The 19,684-nt window shown below is 46.4% G+C and overlaps 2 protein-coding genes across 17 annotated transcripts in view; both read left to right on the forward strand.

Moving 5' to 3' along the window:
* Positions 1 to 46: 46 nt before the first annotated feature.
* FAM53C (family with sequence similarity 53 member C) lies at positions 47 to 10,159 on the forward strand. Of its 8 annotated transcripts, none has more exons than XM_081500815.1 (6): positions 47 to 340; positions 524 to 795; positions 3,609 to 3,884; positions 4,268 to 4,325; positions 5,472 to 6,256; positions 7,195 to 10,159. In XM_081500815.1, the coding sequence occupies exons 3-6, from the start codon at positions 3,807 to 3,809 to the stop codon at positions 7,450 to 7,452; spliced, it is 1,179 nt and encodes a 392-aa protein (XP_081356941.1). In that variant the 5' UTR covers positions 47 to 340; positions 524 to 795; positions 3,609 to 3,806; the 3' UTR covers positions 7,453 to 10,159. The 8 variants fall into 8 exon arrangements, with proteins under 8 accessions (XP_081356941.1, XP_081356937.1, XP_081356938.1 ...); XM_081500811.1 differs by having other exon boundaries at positions 3,655 to 3,884; XM_081500812.1 differs by having other exon boundaries at positions 696 to 795; positions 3,655 to 3,884.
* KDM3B (lysine demethylase 3B) overlaps positions 7,529 to 19,684 on the forward strand; it is a 61,923-nt gene continuing 49,767 nt past the window's right edge. For 6 of the 9 annotated variants that reach the window (XR_014056877.1, XR_014056878.1, XM_081500778.1 and 3 more), the window contains exon 1: positions 13,096 to 13,407. Coding sequence is in view for 5 of the 9 variants with exons in the window: in XM_081500778.1 (XP_081356904.1) it covers positions 13,213 to 13,407 (195 nt within the window). In the remaining 4 variants the exon portion in view is untranslated. Of the gene's footprint in view, positions 7,701 to 10,924; positions 11,133 to 13,095; positions 13,408 to 19,684 lie in introns of those variants that run through there. The other 3 variants (XM_081500782.1, XM_081500783.1, XM_081500780.1) reach the window with 2 other exon arrangements.

Below are 19,684 nucleotides of genomic sequence, written 5' to 3' on the forward strand. Positions count from 1 at the left end.
TGTCATAATCACAATCCCATTACCTCATCCTGCTGGGGGTGGGGGCATAGAGGGAGGAGAACGAGTGAACAGCCCCGGGCCCTCGTCGGATTTACGGTATTTTGAGTGACAGCTAACTACACAACCAAGTGGGAACGGCCCGCAACCGTTACAGGTCCTGGGTTTATAAGGTTCGAGCCGATCCAGCAGCTGGAAGAGGGACTCCTGGGACTCAGAGCAGGCCCTAATCGGTGCTTGGACTACGCCTCCCAGAAGCCTTCACGACGCGGACGGGTCCTCTGCTGGGGGAAGGGGGATTCCTTCAGAGCGGAGGCCGTAGAGGGTGGGGGCAGGAGAACAGGTGAGAGGAACCCTAGCTAATTCGGTTACGCAGCCGGAATCGAGTTGGGGGCTGTACGTGGGCTGATGTAGTAACAGAGGGCGGGGGCAATGGCTTTGTTTACCTTCGACCAACACGGCCTCCCCCGCGGGTTTCGAGATTTGCGTTCGACTGGCCCAGTCCACCTTCTGCAATATTTTGCAGGGGGTGACTTCCTAGGGAGGAAACCACCCTCATCGCTAAATCAAAGAGCCCGGCCTCTCTCCGACGGCGCTAGCCAAGAAAGACTCTGCGAGAAAAACGACGCGGGGCTCGAGCCTCCGCGGACGGTTCAGGGGGGTTCTCCCAACCCGAGCGATCTCTCCACTCTCCTCAGGGGCCCGTTGGTTCACGCCAGCGCCTTTTAAGGGCACCGTGGGGCGAACCGAGCGCTCAGAGCTGCTCCGGCCGCGGCCCTGGGAACTGGAGGAGCCGCGGTAGGTGGCCGAGGGCAGGTGGCGCTGGGGCCTCGGGGCGTGTACCTAGACTGTCCCTCCCTCCTTCCCTCTTTCCCCTCCCCCAGCCCGTCCGCCCGCGAGGCACGGCCTCGCTGGCCGCCTCCGCGGGGAGAGCACGGGACCCGGTGGGGGAGGGGGTGGCGGAGTGTTAAGTCCCAGACCCTCTTGTCTCCTGTGTCCTGAGTTCGCTTCCCCGCGGCCAGATGATGGGAGCTGATTGGGAACAGGCGAGCGACAGCCCCCCTGAGCGTGCCCCGGCGCCCTCCCTCCCCCCCACCCCAGGGGCCAGCGGACGCCCCATGCCCCACCCCGCGGGGACAGGCAGAGCAACCGATGGAGAGGTTGAAGATTGGAGAGGGGGGCCTAGCCTTTTGCTTCTTCATTGGGGTGGGGGGAGGGGTGCTCCGACTTGTCACCCTTATGCCCATCGGTGCCATATGGAGAAAAAGCAGTCAGGTCCCCACATACCTGTTCGTGTGCTTCCCTGCCTCATGTTTTTCTTCAGTCTCCCCCAGAGCTGTGGGACTGGGACCTAGGGGGTCTCCAGGGGTTTTTGACTCTCTCCTTCCTTGGCCTGACTTGATCCTAGGTTATCCAGGTTTCAGCACAACCTCAGCATCCCTGAAAACCTTATGTCAGGGGTTACTGCCACCCAGTGGGGTGGGGGTCCAACCTTTATATGAGGGAGAGGTGATGGTGCAGAGAAAGCCTGGATTGAGAGTTGGGCCTGCTGGGGTTTGAGGGAGGGCCTAGCGGCCTGCTGCTCTGTGTTGGGCTTAGCCCCATGCCAGTTGTTAAGCTGAGAAGTTTTAACTTGTTTAGTGAACATTCAGGGCTGTCTGTGCCCCTCAGATACACAAAATGGAAGGGAAGGAAGGCGGCAAGAGAGGGCTTCTTAGACTTTTTTCTCTGCCTGCCTGAGAAAGAGGAGGCCCCTCGCGGAGCTGGTTTGCCTTCTTTTGTGTCCTGGTTTGATTCCTTATGGCTTCCGTTCTGTTCCCCCTCTCAGCCTGGCCTGTTTTAGGAAACTCAGACTGAAACTATCAGTTGCGTGGTGGCAGTTGCATTGTTCTAATTACCGCCGTGTGTGGCCACATCCCAACAATTAAAATGCAGAAAAACACAAAATCACTCTCTTGATCCCAGAGAGGGCTGGAAGTTTGCTATTTGGCCAAATGCCTCATGAAAACCTTGAAAGAGTTTGCTTCACTCCCTGCTCCTCATGGCTGGTCAGCCTGAGGCCTGGGGTCTCTGGGGGTAAAAGCCTGCCTTAGGTTTCCTCTCTGGTTGGTCTTTGAGGGCAGAGTTAAGAAACCAAGAGCAGAAGTGATACAAGCTTTAGCTTCTTCTACAAGAATGGGGGAAGCAGCCGAAGGGAGCGCTCAGGAAACTGGAACTTCAGGGTGGTAATAGTAATTATGCATGAAAACGTTATTTAACTATAGTGGTGGTTGACTTCTGCCTCCTTTTTGCCTAAACTCCAAGTACATCAAAGTGTGTTTCATTGCTTTTCTTTGTGGTCTGCCTCCCTCTGAGGTGGAAATCGAGTAGAGAGGATTCCTCCCCCCCCTTTTTTTTGGCCAGGGTTGAAAGTTATCTGCCCTCAAGGTCAAGCCTTTTGGGCTTTTCTTGGCATGTGAGTGAGGGAGGTTGATACCTAGCCAAATAAATCAACCCAATTGCCTTCTTCATCTTAATATTATCATTTGTAGCACCCTGAGGCTTTGTAGAGCAGCAAATAGGAAGGGTGAGAAATGGCAGTCTGTGTGGACTCCTGATTTGTACAGGCCAAGTGGTATACTACTTATGTTTTGATATTTTGCATTATATTATCCCTGTGACAGATTAAGATTATTCTGCCCATTTTTCATATGGGTAAACTGAGGGAAAGAAAAGTTAGATGATTTGCCAAGACCATCACAGCAAATCTGATCCAGATTTGATTTCTTGATAGTTTGTTCTTTCTGCTAGCAAATGCTACTTACACTGTCTGATTGCTGTCTGCCTGCTGGTCATTTCTGGGAATAGGCAGAACAGTATGGAAATGTTAGATTAACTTCCCCATCTCCGTTGATCGAGGTCCCTCAGGCAATTGTGTGGGCTTGAAGCCTGTTCTCTGATAGAATTAGTTTGCTTCTACTGTACTTGACCATGAGAAAGAGTCTTGATTAATTGTATTCATGGTCTTTGAGTCAAATCTGGCTAAAAACTTACTTGAATGAAGTTAGAGTTGTTTTTTAGAGTTGAAATGTGAATGGAATTACCGAGGTAGCATTTCCTTGTCTTCTTATAAGAGAATATGTACAGTATCTGTTGGAGAACAATAATATAATATCAGCTGTTCAGGATAAAGGAGAATATAATACCTTGTTTACTCTGGTTTGAAGTAGAAAGTCATTCCTACAACCACTGCACTGTTACTATTTCTGTAGTTTAGGAAAAGGCTACCTCTCCTTGCTTTTGACTGGAAGATAAAATACTTGGACTAATCAGGATGGAAATAACAATGCAGGTATTTCTCTCATTTGAGCTGTTTTCTAAGTGGTGCTGGTATTTTTGGGTAGGCAGAGCAGAGCACGAACCAGGTTAGGAGTGGCAACCAAGTTAGCTTTCAACTTGCTTGCCAACTCCATTTTATTATACTGGTTATCCGGAGTGCCAAGTTGAGAATGTTTCTGAGGCTATGTTTAGGCTTAGCCGGAAAGAGCTGTGATCAGTTAATGATGTCTGCCAGAGGCCTGACATAGGGATGCTGGGGTATGTGTGCCATGCATTTTCCATCTCTGGACTAGGTACATCTCTAATATCACTTGGGGCTGATCCATCTGTAATTGGCAGACTCAGCAGGCATGACTGGAGAGGGAAGTCCCAATGGTGCTAGAATGGTGCTGCAGTGGCAGAAGACGGCTCACGAGTGAGGTCTGGAAGAACAACAGGGAAGACATCCATCATTTGCTCCAAAGTGTGCAAGTCCAATCCAGGGGAGAATCATGATAACCCTGATCACTGAGCAGCTACAGAAGCAGACTCTGGATGAGCTGAAATGCACACGCTTCAGCATCAGTCTGGTATAAGACAGTCTTCCCACTTCTCTAACACCCCCTTGCCCTTTTTTCTGAGGCTGTTTGTTGTTACTACTTCATCCTTGTCCTGTGCTATATGAATCATGGTACTTGTATGGGATGTGCCCACTAAAGGCTCAAAACCCAGCCCAAAAGGCAGGGATTTTTTTTACTGTTAAGAGAAGGGACACTAAAATTTGGGTGGAGAAGGGTTTGAGATACTGGAAGATGTGAATTATTTTGCTCACTAACTTTGGGAGGATAAGAAGAGAAAGAACATTTAGATGTCCCTAATATCCCTATAGCCCATGAGTTGCAGGGGTGAGCTGAAAGGGCTTCCTGGAACTCTATCCTGATTTGAATCATGATGGATATTCTCTGTCTCTTAGCCTTTGCCTGATCATGCAGACATCTCCAACTGTGGGAACCCTTTCCAGCTTGTGTCTGGTAAGACATTATGTGTATATTTGTGTGTATGCCCATGCCTCCATCCACATGTTTCTTTTATTGATTTTCCATAACCAGGTCTAGCTAGCCTGCCTCCACAATTTTATTACCAGGGTCAGCTTCTGAAATTAGTGCTTGTCTCCATTTTATCGCACCAGTATGGGAGTTATCTGTTTCCCTTGCTCTTATTCTAGCCTTGTAGGAACTTTTATAATCTAATTTTTTGAGTAGGCAATACAGTCACATTTCAAAATTTTTTAAATAGGAAAAGTGTTAAACTGAAAAAAGTCCCCCTTCCTTTTCTATCTACCCAGCTTCTATCACCTCCCCAAAAGTAACTCCTGTTATTAGTTTCTTGTCTGTTCAACCAGAGTTTTTGTTTTTGTTTTTTCTGCAAATAGATGCAAATATAAATGTAAATTTTTTTTATTCCCACTCTTTTAACACAAAAGGTTGCATTCTGTTTATTTGGAACTTTCTTTTTAAACTAATCTTAATAAAGCTAGAAGATCTTTCCATGTAAGTATGTTGAGTGTTTCCTTGTGGGTGGCCAGACCCAGAGGAACACAAGCACCATCAAAACCCTTTCCCACTGTACCCTCCCCACCCTTGCCTTCACTAGGAATACAAATGGTCTCTTACCTGCTTGATCACCCTGTCTTGGTGCTTTGACACATAGGAAAGGTAAAGGCTAAGGACAGAGAGTGTAGGCCAGCTTTCCACAACTCAGGGCGGGGGGTTGGGGGAGCAGAGTAGAGCTCGGTGGAGTGGAGTGAAAGATGAGCATGGCACACACACCTTTGCTTCTCTTGACTCATTCTACCTTTGAGAGGGATTCGCAGGCAGTTTATGATTCTGTGTTTTTAGTTTCAGGTGGTTCCTCATATAATCTGCTGGGTAAAAGACCTAGCTTTAGCATCGGACAAATCTGGTTCTGAACCCTGCTTTGGTCATTTGATTCCTGCATAACTGTTGGCAAGTTACGGAGCTTCTCTCATCTGTGAAATGGGGGTAGTGATTGTACCTAACTCATGAAGTTTAGGGGAAACCTCACATAAAGTGCTCACTATGTTTTGTAGCACATAGTAAGCTCTTGAAAATATATTAGCTATCATTAATTCTATCTTTATTTTGAATGCCTTCCAGAAGGTGCTTCCTGGAGGGGCCTGCCCCACTGTTCCTGTGCCGAGTTCCAGGATAGCCTCAACCTCAGCTACCACCCCTCAGGCTTGAGCCTGCACCTCAGACCACCCAGCCCGGGAAGTTCCCCACAGGAGCAGTCCCTCTCCCAAGTCCTAAGCCCTGAGCCCCCAGACCCAGAAAAGCTTCCTGTGCCCCCTGCCCCTCCATCTAAGAGGCACTGCCGCTCACTCTCAGTGCCCGTGGACCTGTCTCGCTGGCAGCCAGTGTGGCGGCCCGCCCCCTCCAAGCTGTGGACTCCCATCAAGCACCGGGGCAGTGGTGGAGGGGGTGGGCCGCAGGTGCCTCACCAGAGCCCCCCGAAGCGGGTCTCCAGCCTCAGGTTCCTCCAAGCTCCCAGTGCCTCTTCTCAATGTGCCCCAGCCCACAGACCCTACAGCCCCCCTTTCTTCAGCCTGGCCCTAGCCCAAGATTCCTCTCATCCCTCTGCCGCCTCCCCGCAGAGTGGCTCCTGGGAGAGTGATGCTGAGTCCCTGTCACCTTGCCCACCCCAACGCCGCTTCTCCCTGTCACCCAGCCTGGGCCCACAGGCAAGCCGCTTCTTGCCCTCTGCCCGGAGCTCCCCTGCATCCTCCCCAGAGCTGCCCTGGCGACCTCGAGGCCTGCGCAATCTTCCCCGAAGCCGCTCACAGCCTTGTGATCTTGATGCCCGCAAAGCTGGGGTCAAGCGGCGCCACGAGGAGGACCCTCGGCGGCTGCGGCCTTCCTTGGACTTTGACAAGATGAATCAGGTGGGACCGGCAAGACCAGGGAAGCTAGGATGGGAGTAGCGAAGACTGTTCCATTTTCACTTGTGAGGTGTCCTCTAGCTCCAGGCCCTCCTGACATGGCCTCCCCTGGCTCTCCTGTCTGCCTGAGCCTTTGCTAAGGGTGGTCTACCATCTCAATTTGCCCAGGATTATCCTGCTTTTAGCAGTGAAAGTCCTATGTCCTGTGAAATTCCTAAGTTCTTGGGGTTCCAGAGAAACTTAGGGTGAGACCCATGTTAAACCTTCCAACAGAGATCCCAGATTGTCCTGCTGGAGGCATCTTCCCTTCTTGTACATGGCTCAGAAAAACCCCATCATAAGTGCCCTGCCCCTTCTCATGCAAGGCTGGTTTTGTCCTTTGCCCTTCACTGCTTCAAGTGGGTCTGTGAGGGCTTAAGCAAAATAGGCTGTTGCATCATTCATTTGCTCAACAAATGTTTTTTGTCTTCCCAATGTGAGTACAGTTGTTGTAGGCACTTGCCCACTCTTTTCATATTCTTCCTTCTAGACCACTGGGTCATAAACCGCTTTGAGAACTTACTCACTTATTCATAGTCATTCATTCAAGCAGTCAACAAACGTTATTGAATACCTACTATGTACCAGACTCCAACTAGGCACTGGCAATATAGGAGTGAAACAAGCAGTCAGTCAGTATTCCTACACACATGAAGTTTATAAACAGGCTTCTAATCTTGAATCTGATAGAAACTATGGGCTCTTTTCCTCAAAAAAACATGCATGTACACTGAATTTTCAAAATTTTATCTGGGAGTTCATGACCTCACCCTTATGCATAGGACTCCTGCCTTCAAGGGTAACCAAGAGGGGTACTTTGAAATACAGCTTGAGCAGGGTTCTCTGGGAAGTTAACATCTTTCTTTGCCTTAATTTTGTTTGTTTGTTTGTTTGTTTGACAGAAACCATACTCAGGAGGTCTCTGTCTCCAAGAAACAGCCCGGGAAGGCAGCAGTATCTCTCCACCATGGTTTATGGCTTGCAGCCCCCCACCCCTCTCTGCTTCCTGCAGCCCCATTGGGGGTTCCTCCCAGGTGCTGAGTGAAAGCGAAGAGGAAGAGGAGGGGGCCGTGCGGTGGGGGCGGCAGGCTCTGAGCAAGCGGACACTGTGTCAGCAGGACTTTGGGGACCTGGACTTGAATCTGATTGAGGAGAACTAAAACTGAGAGGCTACTTCCTGGGGCCACACAGACTGACTCTCTTATGGCTACTAACAAGTGTCGAGGTCCCAAGGCCGGGGGCCCAGCCTGGGAATGGGGGTGAATGGAGGGCTCCGACTCAGGGCAGCCGGAAATCTTCTCGCTCCAGGAAGCTCGACCATGCCGAGAGACTGGCCGGGACAAGATAAACGGAGCTGGTGGCGGGAGGGACAGCCCCAGAGCAGACCCTTCCCATGGCGGCCCTGAGTGTGAGTATCCCTGCCACCGAGAAAGCAATGGGCAGGGACGAAAGGGGTCTGCCGACCCCAGCTCGGGGAATTTCACTAGCCCCTTTGCTTCAAAGGGCACTTGTGTCTTAGAATTTGGCCAGGGTGGGGGATTCATTCAGCCTCCTTGGAGAAATTGTGTGAGAGTGTGTGAGTGCATGAGAGTGTTCGAGGAAAGGTGTGTTTGGGTAGGCTTAGGGAAGGAAGGCAGTTTCTCCCTAACAGCAGAGCACCACAGTACTCCCAGGATCTTGGGTTTTCACGGGACAGCAGGCTTGTTCTAAGAGTCGGGGTTCTAAGGAGCTCTGGAAGCAAGCTTGTAATCTGTTAGCAACAGTGGCTCTGCAAAGGATTCTGTTTGTGGGTCCTCAACTAATGGTCTTTTTCTCAGGCCCACACCTCCCCTAGATAGATCTAGTATTGGCTGGAGAGGGCACTGCATATTGATTCTGAGCTGGCTTTTTTTTCTCATCAGATTGCCAAGGCTGGATACAACTTGCCTGTCTCACTCACTAAGTAGATGCAAACACATGTGGGCAATTAAGGCAGGGCTAAAGGGCTCCATCTCTTTTTTTCCCTCCCTACTGATGGGACCTCTTTTCCCTCTTACTTTCTGCCCTTTGAGGGTCAAGAACAAGGAAGGAAGCCCCTGTATGGAGGCTGACCTGCAGCAGAAGTAGTGTTCAGTCCCCAGCAGGCATAGGTGAGTGCACCCCAGCACTGCCCTTTGGAAGCAGACGGTAGAGAAACTCATTATAAAACCCAGGCCTAGCCATTTTTTCTGACTTGGTTGAGAAAGAGGAAGGGGATGTCAGCATTTACTAGTTTGCTTGTCTTCCACTCCTGCCAGGAAATGTTTATTTGCCTCTAATTGGCCCTTAGAGACCTCAGCGAGGTTGAGGCTCACTGAGGAACTGGCTGAGGATGTGTAAAGCAGACTGTGAGAAGCAGCTGGGAGTTTGTTGTTGCTGGATTGAATTTCTTTTATTGTTTCACACCCACAACTTGGCCCGGGCAACAGGTCTCAGTGGCCACACTGATGGGTTTAAGGATTTCAGAAGCTCTATAGGGCTGGCTCCAGGGGAGATGCATACTGAAGCAGCCACCATAATGGCTTTTGAGGCTTTGTCCAGCTTTGCTTAGACCCTGCAGGACCAAATTGGACTTGCCCTTCCTGTTTATTGGAAGAAGGGCATTTTCCCAGGGTTTTGTAGGAACCAGTTGCTCATGTTAGGAAAGAGGACCTACATGTTTTCTTCCTTATGGAATTGAACCTATGGTTTTGTGGGTCTCCCACATGTTGGATAGGAGCGTCAGTGAGGTCCTAGCAACCTCGCCTCCACTCCCAAGGAGATGGCTGTGTCGTCTTCAGCCTCCTAACTTTAGAGGTTCTACCCCTTCAGGACTCCTTCCCTTTACCTGCTAGTTAGCATGAGTTACCAGTGAGCTACCAGGTCTGTAGGGGCCTGAGAGAGGCTCTCTGGAGAATCCAAGGAAACTGAGCCCAGGAGTTGCCCCTCCTTGGTTTCATCCCTCCCCTGGCTGTTCTCCCTCTTTAGGCCATAATTTCCCTGGTGCCAGCTTCTTTTCCTCCTGGGGCATCCTCATCTCTGGGCTCTCTGCTGCAGATTGTGCCAGCTTACAATAGGCCACTGGTAATGTCAGGGGGGTCTCTGCAGGCCCAAAGTTGAAGAAGTGAGGGCAATAATTTCTGCATCCACCCTGGCTTCCTCAAAGCCCTAGGGCACCATCCCTAAGGGAGAAGGTCTATAGATGCCATATTTGAATTCCGTTACTTTAAGATCTGGAAAGTTAAACTAGCTGGAGCTATTGTTTTGCTTCCTAATCTGAGTACCTGTGGCCCTTGGACAAGCCTTTTCGAGAAGTGGTTTATTTTGCTTTACATGGTAGATCTGTTCTAACAGTTCTGTATAAACCAAATGCTATTTTTCAAAGCATTTGGACTGCTGACCATTTAAAAGCAGCCTGTGATTGCTTCTTTTGTAAAGCAAGCAACCTCCCTCTACTTTAGCTGTTTTGACAATTTGGATTTTCACATATTGGGCTTACCCAGAGTGGAACACACCTCTGCAGTGGTTGACCCTGGGTAGACATCTGCATCTGTATTGTGTGTGTGGTGTGGCTGACCAGTAGGTGAGTATTCCTGCGTGTGTGAGTGAAGCCACTCCCAGGCTGGTGCTCTCCTCCTGTGCCCGGTGACTGCCCACTGGCAGCTCCAGCTGCCCTTCACTCCCACCTGCTGCCAAAGTCCCTGTGCTAATGGGATTACAAATATAAAAAGTGGAAAAAAATTTTTCGTAAACTTTGTTTTATATTAAAAAAAAATCCATAAGTCTGTGTGTGTTAAACATGAGGTCCTGCCTCTGTGGCTGTGTTTGAAAAAATAAAGTTTTATTAGAATAATCCATTTTCCCAAGCAACCTTGTGTACTACAGTGTCGTCTTCCTTTCTCCACAAAGAAAGGCAAGGAGGAAGTGGGGAGAAGGCCGCCCAACTCTTCCAGCTGCTTCTATGACATGGCTGAACTTTTGCCCCTTGAGGACAGTATTTGGTCCCTGGGCCCTTTGCAGCCACAGTAGTTCTATCCTGTGACCCAGCTTCTGTTAAGACCTCAGTTATTTCTGGCAGTCTGATTTGGTCTCCTGTTTCCCTGGTACTTATACCCATCTCCTCTTCCCTCCTGTCACTCTCACTTCCAGCAGGGTGAAGTCAAGTATTAATCCATTCTTCCTCCCTGAGAAATGCTAGATGATGCAATTAGAAACTTGTCTAGAATGGTTTGTAGGCTTTGGGAAGTATGGAGAAGGCATGATAGGGACCTTGTCCAGGAGTGTCTTTTCAGAGTTTTCACGTGTTATGTTGTGGAGAGCTGGAGATAAAGTTGTCAAAATTCAAAGTCCAAAGACCTCAGCAATTTCTCCATCCTGAAAATGCTGATTTTGGAAAACTACCCTAGCAGCAGAGCTGCTTTTTTGCTCTAGAGGTGGTATTTTTCCTAATGCTTCAGTTTGGAATGTTCATTTGCTGAAAGAAGCTGTGTGGCTCACTCTCTCTCTTTAGACCTTTCTATTCCACCCTTTCTTCTCCCTCCGTTAGCATTCTTCCAATGTGTGTGGGTGAAGTGTAGTTGCTTAGAGAGCCAGGCAGGAGCCTCTTGTCCCTAAGGCATAGCCTTTCTTTACCAGTTGTAGCACTGACTTGCCAGGCGGCAAGAAGAGTCAAGTTGCTTAGCCTCCGACCCAGTTTCCTGCTTCAAATTGGTGGCACTCATCACTGAATACCAATGAAGTGTGCAAGAAGACAGGATTGGCTTGACTACCTGGAGGAGGAACTTTGAGGGGATGAAAATACACCCTGAAAAGAGTGGGAGTTGTCACCTATCCTGGAAACAAAGTAAGAAGGGCTTTGAGGGGGTAGGGCTATAGCATGTGGTTAAAGAATCTCAGAATTACGTGTTCGTTCTTTGTATAAAACTGCTGTTATGTTTCACCTACTGTTTGAGCAGGGTTAAGGCCTGAACATCTAAACTTACTTCCCTCTGCTTTTTTTTCCTTTCTGTTCAGTTTTTTTGTTGGGTTTTTCTACTGTTTATTTTCTCTGAAGGCTAGTGTGATTTCATTTTCCATTGCTGAAGTGTAGGAAAGAATATAAACTTTATGAGGGTTTTGTTTTATTCAGTGTTGTATCCCCAACACTTTGAAAACTTACTAGCTTATGAAAAGTGTTGCCATATTTGTTGAATTAATTTTTTTTTATCTTTGCTTTCCCATTCCTGAGCTTAGGCACAAAGACACCACTTGTGTCTGGTGCTGTGAGAAGCCAGCTTTGGACAGTGGGACAGTAATAAGAGCTCCATGTGGAAGAAAATCCCAGCAGTGAATTTTAGTGGAAAATGTACAAGGCAGCTAGGTCATGTATGGATTCATCCCTCTTTCTCTCCTACCAACTACAATTTGTGAGGAGTGTGCTTTAAGAGGTGTCTTGGCCCAGAAAAACCAAGAAAAATTGAATCAGGCCTTAGGTTGGCTATGGGAAATGGACATGATAAGGAATAGGGAGAGGAAAAAATCCAAAGAAATGTTTGCTTGGTGCTCCATAGGGTTAGTTCTAGAATGGCTTCACTGGATGTTGTACTTTGACTGAAGCCAGTAAGTGGTACTTCCCTCTGGCCCCCAACCTTTGCTACAAGGCAAGTAGGTCAAGGTTAAAGAAGATTATGGACAGATTTCTGGGTAGGCACATAAGTCTGGAAAGAATGCTACTGCTCTTAATTGTCTGTGGGTCAGATCAGTGAAAGAAATGGGTACTTTTAGGGTAATAATCATGGATTAATACCATACCTTTTCCTGGTTTGTATCTACTTCCATGTGTACTCTGCATCCATAAGATTATGGAACTTGTGCTAGTCTCTAACGTGATCAGAGTTAATGATTGAGATTTCTCATTGCCCAGTGTAAACAAAAATCCAGGCAAAAAATATCTATCTCCCCTTCTCTACAGCCACTTTTCTGTCAGGAGTATCAATCTTCCATGCCTGTGAATTCAGATAGGAGTGGTGGGGTTTTCTTTGTCCCAGCTCCACTTATTTCCATGGTAAGATGTACTTTGGTCTCTTTCCAGTTCCCTTAAAAGTTGAATTGAGAAACACCTGGACTTAATAACATTGGCTGATTTGGAAGCAGGAAGAAGCTCCATTGGGATATGTCAGACTATTGAGATGTTGGAAGCACGTTGGCCTTCAGCCAATATAGAGTGGCATTATCACATACAATGGGTATAAAACACTGGTCAATTGGAAAGGGACCTATGAAGTATTGGTAGTATATAATGAAATGGTACCATGTTATGGACCAGTGAGAAAAAAGATATTGTGTCCCATGGACCAATGGGAAGTTTCCTAAAAGATAAGGACAGGAGGGTAGTGCCTATTTTCAGGCTTGGAAATCAATCAGGTACTGGGGCACTAACTTCTTATCTCAGAATATCAATTCTCTAGGTAACTTGCCCCTCAGCCACCCACCCCAGCTAAAGTCTTTGGTATCCGAGGAGGGTAAGCTAAAACCTCCTCAGATAAAGGGGCCCCCTAAGGGAAATATGGCACCAGGATAGTGCCAAGGGAGACTGAAGGACCCGCCCACTTCCCTTACCCCGGCCGAAACTGCAATTCCCCTCCCTGCCGCAGGGGGCACTGCAGGCCCCGGGGAGGTTGGGGCGGAGCGCTGCGAGGGGCCCGGAGCTGCCGCCCCGCTCCGAAGCGCGGGGGGCGCTGTGCGGGGCCCGGGCTGCGGCTCCGCTCCCGGCCACGGGGGGCGCTGCGCGACGCCGGTGGTTGGTGGTGGCTGTTGTGGGGGGGGGTGGGGGGGAGCCGCGGCCGCGGGTGGTGCGGAGGGAGGCCTTGCGGGCGGATCGGGAGATCGGCGGCTGAGGTGGTGGGAGGCGGCGGGCGGGAGCACGGGTCCGGCCGGCCCTGGCGATGGCGGACGCGGCGGCCTCCCCGGTGGGCAAGCGGCTGCTGCTTCTGTTCGCGGACACCGCGGGCTCGTCCTCGGCCTCGGTCCCCGCGGCGGCGGCGGCGGCGGGCGGAGATCCGGGGCCTGCGCTGCGCACTCGGGCCTGGCGGGCCGGCACGGTGCGGGCCATGAGCGGGGCGGTGCCCCAGGACCTAGCGGTGAGTGGCGGTCGAGGCGGGCACTCGAGGCCGGGGTTGCAACGGCCTGCGGGCGGCCTCCCCGGGGGCCTTTGTGAGGGGGCGGTGGGGTGGAGGTGACCCAGTTCCGCGCCCCCAGATCTCCTCAGCGCCCCCCGCCGGCTCCTCAGCACCCCGAGCTCTGGCCAGCATGGCTTCCGCGTCGGGGTGCGCGCCCCGGGTTACCCCGGGGGGCAGCCAGGGCGCTAGGAAATGCTGCCTCCACCCGGCAGGCCCCGCCTCCTGAGCGACCCCTTTCTCAGCGTACCCCCAACACTCCTACGGAGCAGGCTCTAGCACCCTGGGTTCCGGGGCCCCTTAGAGTTCTGCCTGTGTGCCGCTGCCTCCTGGAAGAAGCAGACCTGTAGTCTCCAGCCTCTCGTGGGAGACCTGCGCCCTGTTCCCTTCTTCCCCGAGCCCCGAATGGGGCGGGAATGTGGGCATTTGTGGGAGATCGAGAGGCTGCAGTTGGAGCTGCTCAGGGTTTTTTTATCTGGCAGTTACTTCCTCCTTGTCTGAGCCAGACTCGGCCAGGCTGTCTCCAGAAAGGCCAGCTCTCTTCAGGCTCCTCTCTCTTTGCGCTTCTGGGTGACAGGAGCTGCCGTAGTGGCTGCTTTTGATAAGTTTGAGATCTGTCTTAGCAGCCAAATGGGGCTGTTGGGTGGTGCTTTTTATCTCCGAGCTAGGCAACTCCCCCAAACCTTGGGAGAGGTTTTGTTTTGAAACTTTGTGTTGGGGCATGGCCACTTTTGAATACTTGTCTTGGTGTATTTTGTGATTGAAGTTGTTCAGTAATAGAACTTAACTAGCATTCGTGTCCGTGATGTGTTATTTTTGTTAATGTAGCGACAAAATGTTGTCTTTGAACTTTGGCAAGCCTCTTCAGTTCCTCATTCTGATAGCGGCCCTAGGTTCTCTGTTGAGATAAGGCTGTGAAAAATAGGGGGATTCTTTTAGATTGTGATAGATCCGCAGGCAGAAGGAAAATTTTCTTGATGAACTTGCTTTTGCAGGTATTTTATTCGCTGTAAACGGGAATTCATTTTGTAAGATTTGATGTTAACATTGCAGGTTTCTGATACTCATTTTTCTACCTATCGATCAGTGGTTTTAGACTCCCCGCCCCGCCCCGCCCCGCCCCATATAGAAGTCTTCTGGGTTGTTTCGCTTGTGGCTGGCTTTGGCTTTAAGTAAAAGACTGCTTGGACATTTATGAGGCTTTAGTGGGGCGAATTTTTAAAGAGATATCAGGAATATAAAGAGGTGAAGAGGATGATTAAACAAGGAGATTTGGAGTTAAATTCCTTTGCGATTTCTTTAGAAGATTGCTTTTTAGGTTAAAACGGGGGGAGAGATGTCCCTCTTAGATCCAAATTTACTACCTTGAGTGCAAAACTTAGGTTAAGATCCACCATTAAATGCATATTTTGACCTAAAAACTTAGTCTGTCCTAGCGTTTCAGTTGAAGTTTTCTGTTATAGTTGTTTCCTCCATCAGATGAATTGCTAATGAGCTCTGCACCTGAAATGGCTACCCATTCACTTTGTTGTTTGCTGAGCTCCCAAAGGGCAGTGGTTTTTGAAGCTCACTGAGATGCTGGACACCTACTAAGCTAAATACTGAAGGATTGTGCCACTGGGCCCATGGAACTGGTTTCTCAAACCAAGTAAAAAGTTTCAGTGATTCAAAACGAAGTGTTACAACTGTGTTGAGGTCTTAGAGGGAGCTGTATGCATTTAGAAGCAAAGGCAGTTTGGGGTTTTAAGAATAGGCTTATGCTTGTCTCGTATGTATAATCAAGGAACATAGATGAGAAAAAAGCAACAACAAAACTCAGCCTTTAAAATATTTTACCAGCTTGCAAAATTGCTCAAGAATTGCTGCTGTGATGATGAGGTTCAGTTAATGACAACAACTAATATAGAATCAGAACTGTCCGTTTGTTTTCCTTTTTCATGAAAGAGATTTCCTTTGGACCCTTGGCATGTGTGCCTTTCCAATTTTGCACCACACAACCGTAGTAAACACAACTGTCTTCCAATCGAAAGTGTTCTTCCTGTACTCAAGGGTGGAGTTTGCAGGCAGCTGGCCTGTGATTGGACAGATTTTCATTCAGTTATGTTTAAGATGTTTTCAGGCATGCCTGGTTTTGAGTAATGCATGGCAGGGCGCCCCCTGTTAAGGATGAGTAATTGAGGGTTGAATGAATGAGTTTTTGAAGTGATTGCAAACACTTTGCAATTTTGGGCTCCATTAATATCCTCTTTCTAAATAATTTTGATACAGAAATCTTTCAAAATGTAGTCCTGATTCATTAATGACCCCCCCCTTTTTTTGAAAACATTATTAAAGCTATAAGTCAGGATCTTGATCAAGAGTTTTGTTGAAAAGAATTTGATATCTGGGCATTTTCCTCACCAAAGCTATGCTGAGAAATAACTACTGAGATTTTGAATTAAGTTTTAAACATCTTTTTTTCCTTCCCCTCTTCCATGTAATAGTAACTTTATTTGTATTTCAAAATAGGCTTGTTATATCTGAAAAAAAGTCTAGTTGCAAAATTAGTATTATGGATTTTTATGCCTTTCTAATGCTGTGTCCTTTGTGTTCTGGATTGTTATTGGTCCATGTAAGAGAGACCTTGGGACCTTCACATATGTAGGCATGGTGAATAAACACACACCACAAAAACATAGATTTTTCTTTTTGGGGGTAATAAAAGCAAAACTTGCATTTTGTAGAATGTCAAAATGTGAAGAGTATACACAGGAAGGTCAACAATCTGCATCCTTTAGCAGCTTCCACTTGTTGAAGAAGCCTTGTGTGTCTTCTTAATACTGGTACAAAAATATAAAAACATTTCTGTCTATAAAAAGTTGGGGGTTTTTTTGTTTTGTTTTGTTTTTTAAGCAAATGCTATCATACTGTGTAAAATCTGTAGCCTATGTCTTTTTTTTTTTCCTTTCCATTTAACATTAGGGGCATTAGTACCCATGACCTTACTCATCATTTGAGATAACTACATTATAGAATGGATGTACAATGATTTATTCAATCATTTCCCTTTATGATAGGCATTCAAGGTGTTTTACATTTTTTGGCACTTACAATGCAGTTGGTATCCTTGTACATATGTCTTTATGTAATCATGGTTTTATTTCTAGTTTAGCCATCCAGGAGTGAAATTGTTGGGTTAAGGACTACATGTATATATTTTTATTAGGTAATGCCAGGTTATTTTCCTATGAGATTATAGCATTTCATACTCTCACCAACATGCAGGCAGTGCTTGTTTCTTTTCATCCTTGCCATCTCTGGTGTCATCGGTCTTTGTCATTTTTTGCAATCCGATGAGTGAAAAATAGTATCTAGCATTTTCATGACCACTGATCTTTTTCTGTGTTTATTAGCCTTTTACATTTCTTTTATGAGTCATTTATGCCAAGTTTTTGCCTGTTTGAAAAAATGGGAGTTTTCTTATTCTGCTCAAGTTCTGTATTTGCCACATTAACCCCTTTACCTGTCAAGAGTATCATTTCTCTCATTTGTCTTTTAACTTTGTTTAAGGGTTGCTTTGCCACATAGAAAAATAAAATGTTTATATCATCAGATCTGTTAGACCTTTCTGAATGGCTTCTGGGTTTTATTGCTAGGGAAGAAGACACCCAACCTCACCCCTGCCACCTTGAGCCTGTATAAATATTCTTCAAATTTTCTTTCTGTTTCATTTTTTTACCTTTAGATCTTTAGTCCATCTGGAATATTTTTATAAGTGGCACGTGTGGTGGACAATGTAACTTTTCCTACTGAGTAGGAACCAGTTGTGGCAGCATCAATTTTTATTAACTAAACCATCCTTTTCTTTCTATATGATAGAATTAAATTATGCTTTTAGTAGTCATGAATTGTTTTGAATGTATATCTTACCTGTCTCAGCTATCCAGAACTTGCAACAGGAGTAAAAGCATATCTGCCTTAATTTTTTTAACCCTTTAATTTTTTCATCTTTATCTAGAGGAAAGGTGGGCTCTAAAGTACTCCTTTTCTTTGATTTGAGTTGATGTAATAGATGTGGGAGTGTCCAGGCTAGTACCATATTTCTTCCATCTGGTAGTCTTACAAGAGAAGTGAAAGCATATCTGCTTTTTTTAAAAAAAAACAAAAAACTCTTCCTGCAACCTCTCCTCTTTGTCTCAGGGTAGGTGGACTTTAAAATAGCTGTCTAGTTTGTTTCTAGATAATGTAATAATTTCCAGTGTACAATCTAATATTATTTATTCTCAACCTAAGTTCACACAGAACTTCAGCCCTAATTGAATTAGGAGATCAGCCTTTAATAATTATACCTAAGTGTTCTTTTCTTGCTTATAACCCCTAAGCTAAATAAAAATCTGAATAATATTGTAGTATGCTGTTTACTAAAGTCAGTAGAATATGTTTTGTGGATCAGTGTATGGTTTAGAGAACTTTAAATAAAAATGAGATGGTGCAAAAGAATACATAATGGTTAAGTGTGAGGCCATCTACACACACTTTTGATCCTCTGTTTTTGAAACATTGAGCCACTATTGAATTTTTTAGGCACTCAAGTGCTTTGTGTAAGTTGCTTTTTAAAGTTTGTCTTCATTTATGTGTGTATGTCATTTTTGATACTTCTATCTTACTGTCTGTGCATTCTATTTATTTCAAGACTACAATATGTCCACCAGTGGTCCCACTGTACACTGGTCATTTTGTCCAGCATCCTCTCCCTTTACTGTAAAATCAGATTTTTTTCTTGTTAATTATGCATTTGTTTCTAAGAGTTGTTTCACTAACACTCCATCTGTCAAGGGCTCATTCCCTCCTTTAGTGCTCACTTGCCTAGTTCTATTCTCCACCTTCTTCTTGTTGATTTAGTTTCCCCTCCACTCGCCTAAATCACGGGTAATGAACATGGCATTTTCTGTTAGTGATTTTCTCAGCAGCAGCTGGAGTGGGTTCCAGTAGGCTTTGCTTCCTCGAGGCCTGGGGGACACAACACCTGTTGCTGTTTCTCAGTTTTCCACTGCCTTTGACAGGTTGGTGGTTTTTAAACCCTCTTCATCCCACTGTTCCTACTGCTAACGTGTCTTTTACCCTTGTTCTGCAGTTGGATAAAACCTGCCTGATTGAACAGTGACCTCACATAGTTTTGCAAGGGCAGGAGCTCTGGGGGGGGTGGGGGTGGGGGTTTGTGTCTTCAGGGGTAATCAGGCTCTAGGGAACTGATTCTCACTAACCAAACTCTTGAGACTGATTTGTAAATCCACATGTAAGGTTATTAATTTACAACGGGAGATAAACCTATCCAGAGATCTGCACAGAGCCCCTCTCCTGGTCTACGCAGGAGACCAAATTACAGATAAGAGGGATCCTTGTCCTGCAAAGAATCAGACAAGGAAAGCTGGGCGTTGCCAAGGGGATCTTTACAACATGCACTCTTGCTGATCCTCTGCTTTCCTAGTACTTTCTGGCTTCCGTGTTTTATACCCCCTTTACCCTTTGCTTTTGATTCTGTCGTCCATTGAAATCCTGTAAAGAGAAAAGAACACCTCTATCAAGTCTTTCTAAATCCCAGTGTTTTTCCTTTATCACTTTGTGAGATACTTCTTTTGTAATATTTATTAATTTTTCTTGGTATAGATACATAACAAGATATATAGCTTATCTGCCCTTCTAGATTGTAAGTTCATCAAGAACAGGGAACATGTGCATTTTTACTAGTATTTTATTCACCTTAAGTAGAATATTTAGAAGCCAGTGTTATATTAACTTTTATTTCTGATTTTTTATTTTATTTATTATGGATTTTCTACTCTGTGGCCCCCTGTATTTAACTTGATCTTTAAGGTTTTTTTCTTTTGTATATTTTTACTGATGTTGACTCACTACTGATTTTCTTCTTTACATGATTGGATTTATATTTGGGACCCCCATCCAAGGTACATTGTCCGTTGGTTTTTGTGATTTACATCAGAGTTGTTAGATGTGTTTTGTTTTTCTGATTCTCAAGTAATACGTGCTCTAGTATACAAAATGTAGAAGTTATTTTAATAAAAATAATAAGTAAAAAAAAAAGCCCCTGTAGAATCACAACCTATTAAAAACTGCTATGTTTGGTACATATTCTAATCTTTTTTTTAAGTTGAATTCATACTGTATTTTCAGTTTTGAGTTTTTCTTTTAACTTAATATGTCAGTTATTTTCATGTATTACCAAAAAATTTTGTATTATAGG

This window comes from Giraffa tippelskirchi, chromosome 6 (assembly GCF_054371585.1).
Source record: "Giraffa tippelskirchi isolate mGirTip1 chromosome 6, T2T-mGirTip1v1.2.pri, whole genome shotgun sequence".
Lineage (NCBI taxonomy): Eukaryota > Metazoa > Chordata > Mammalia > Artiodactyla > Giraffidae > Giraffa > Giraffa tippelskirchi.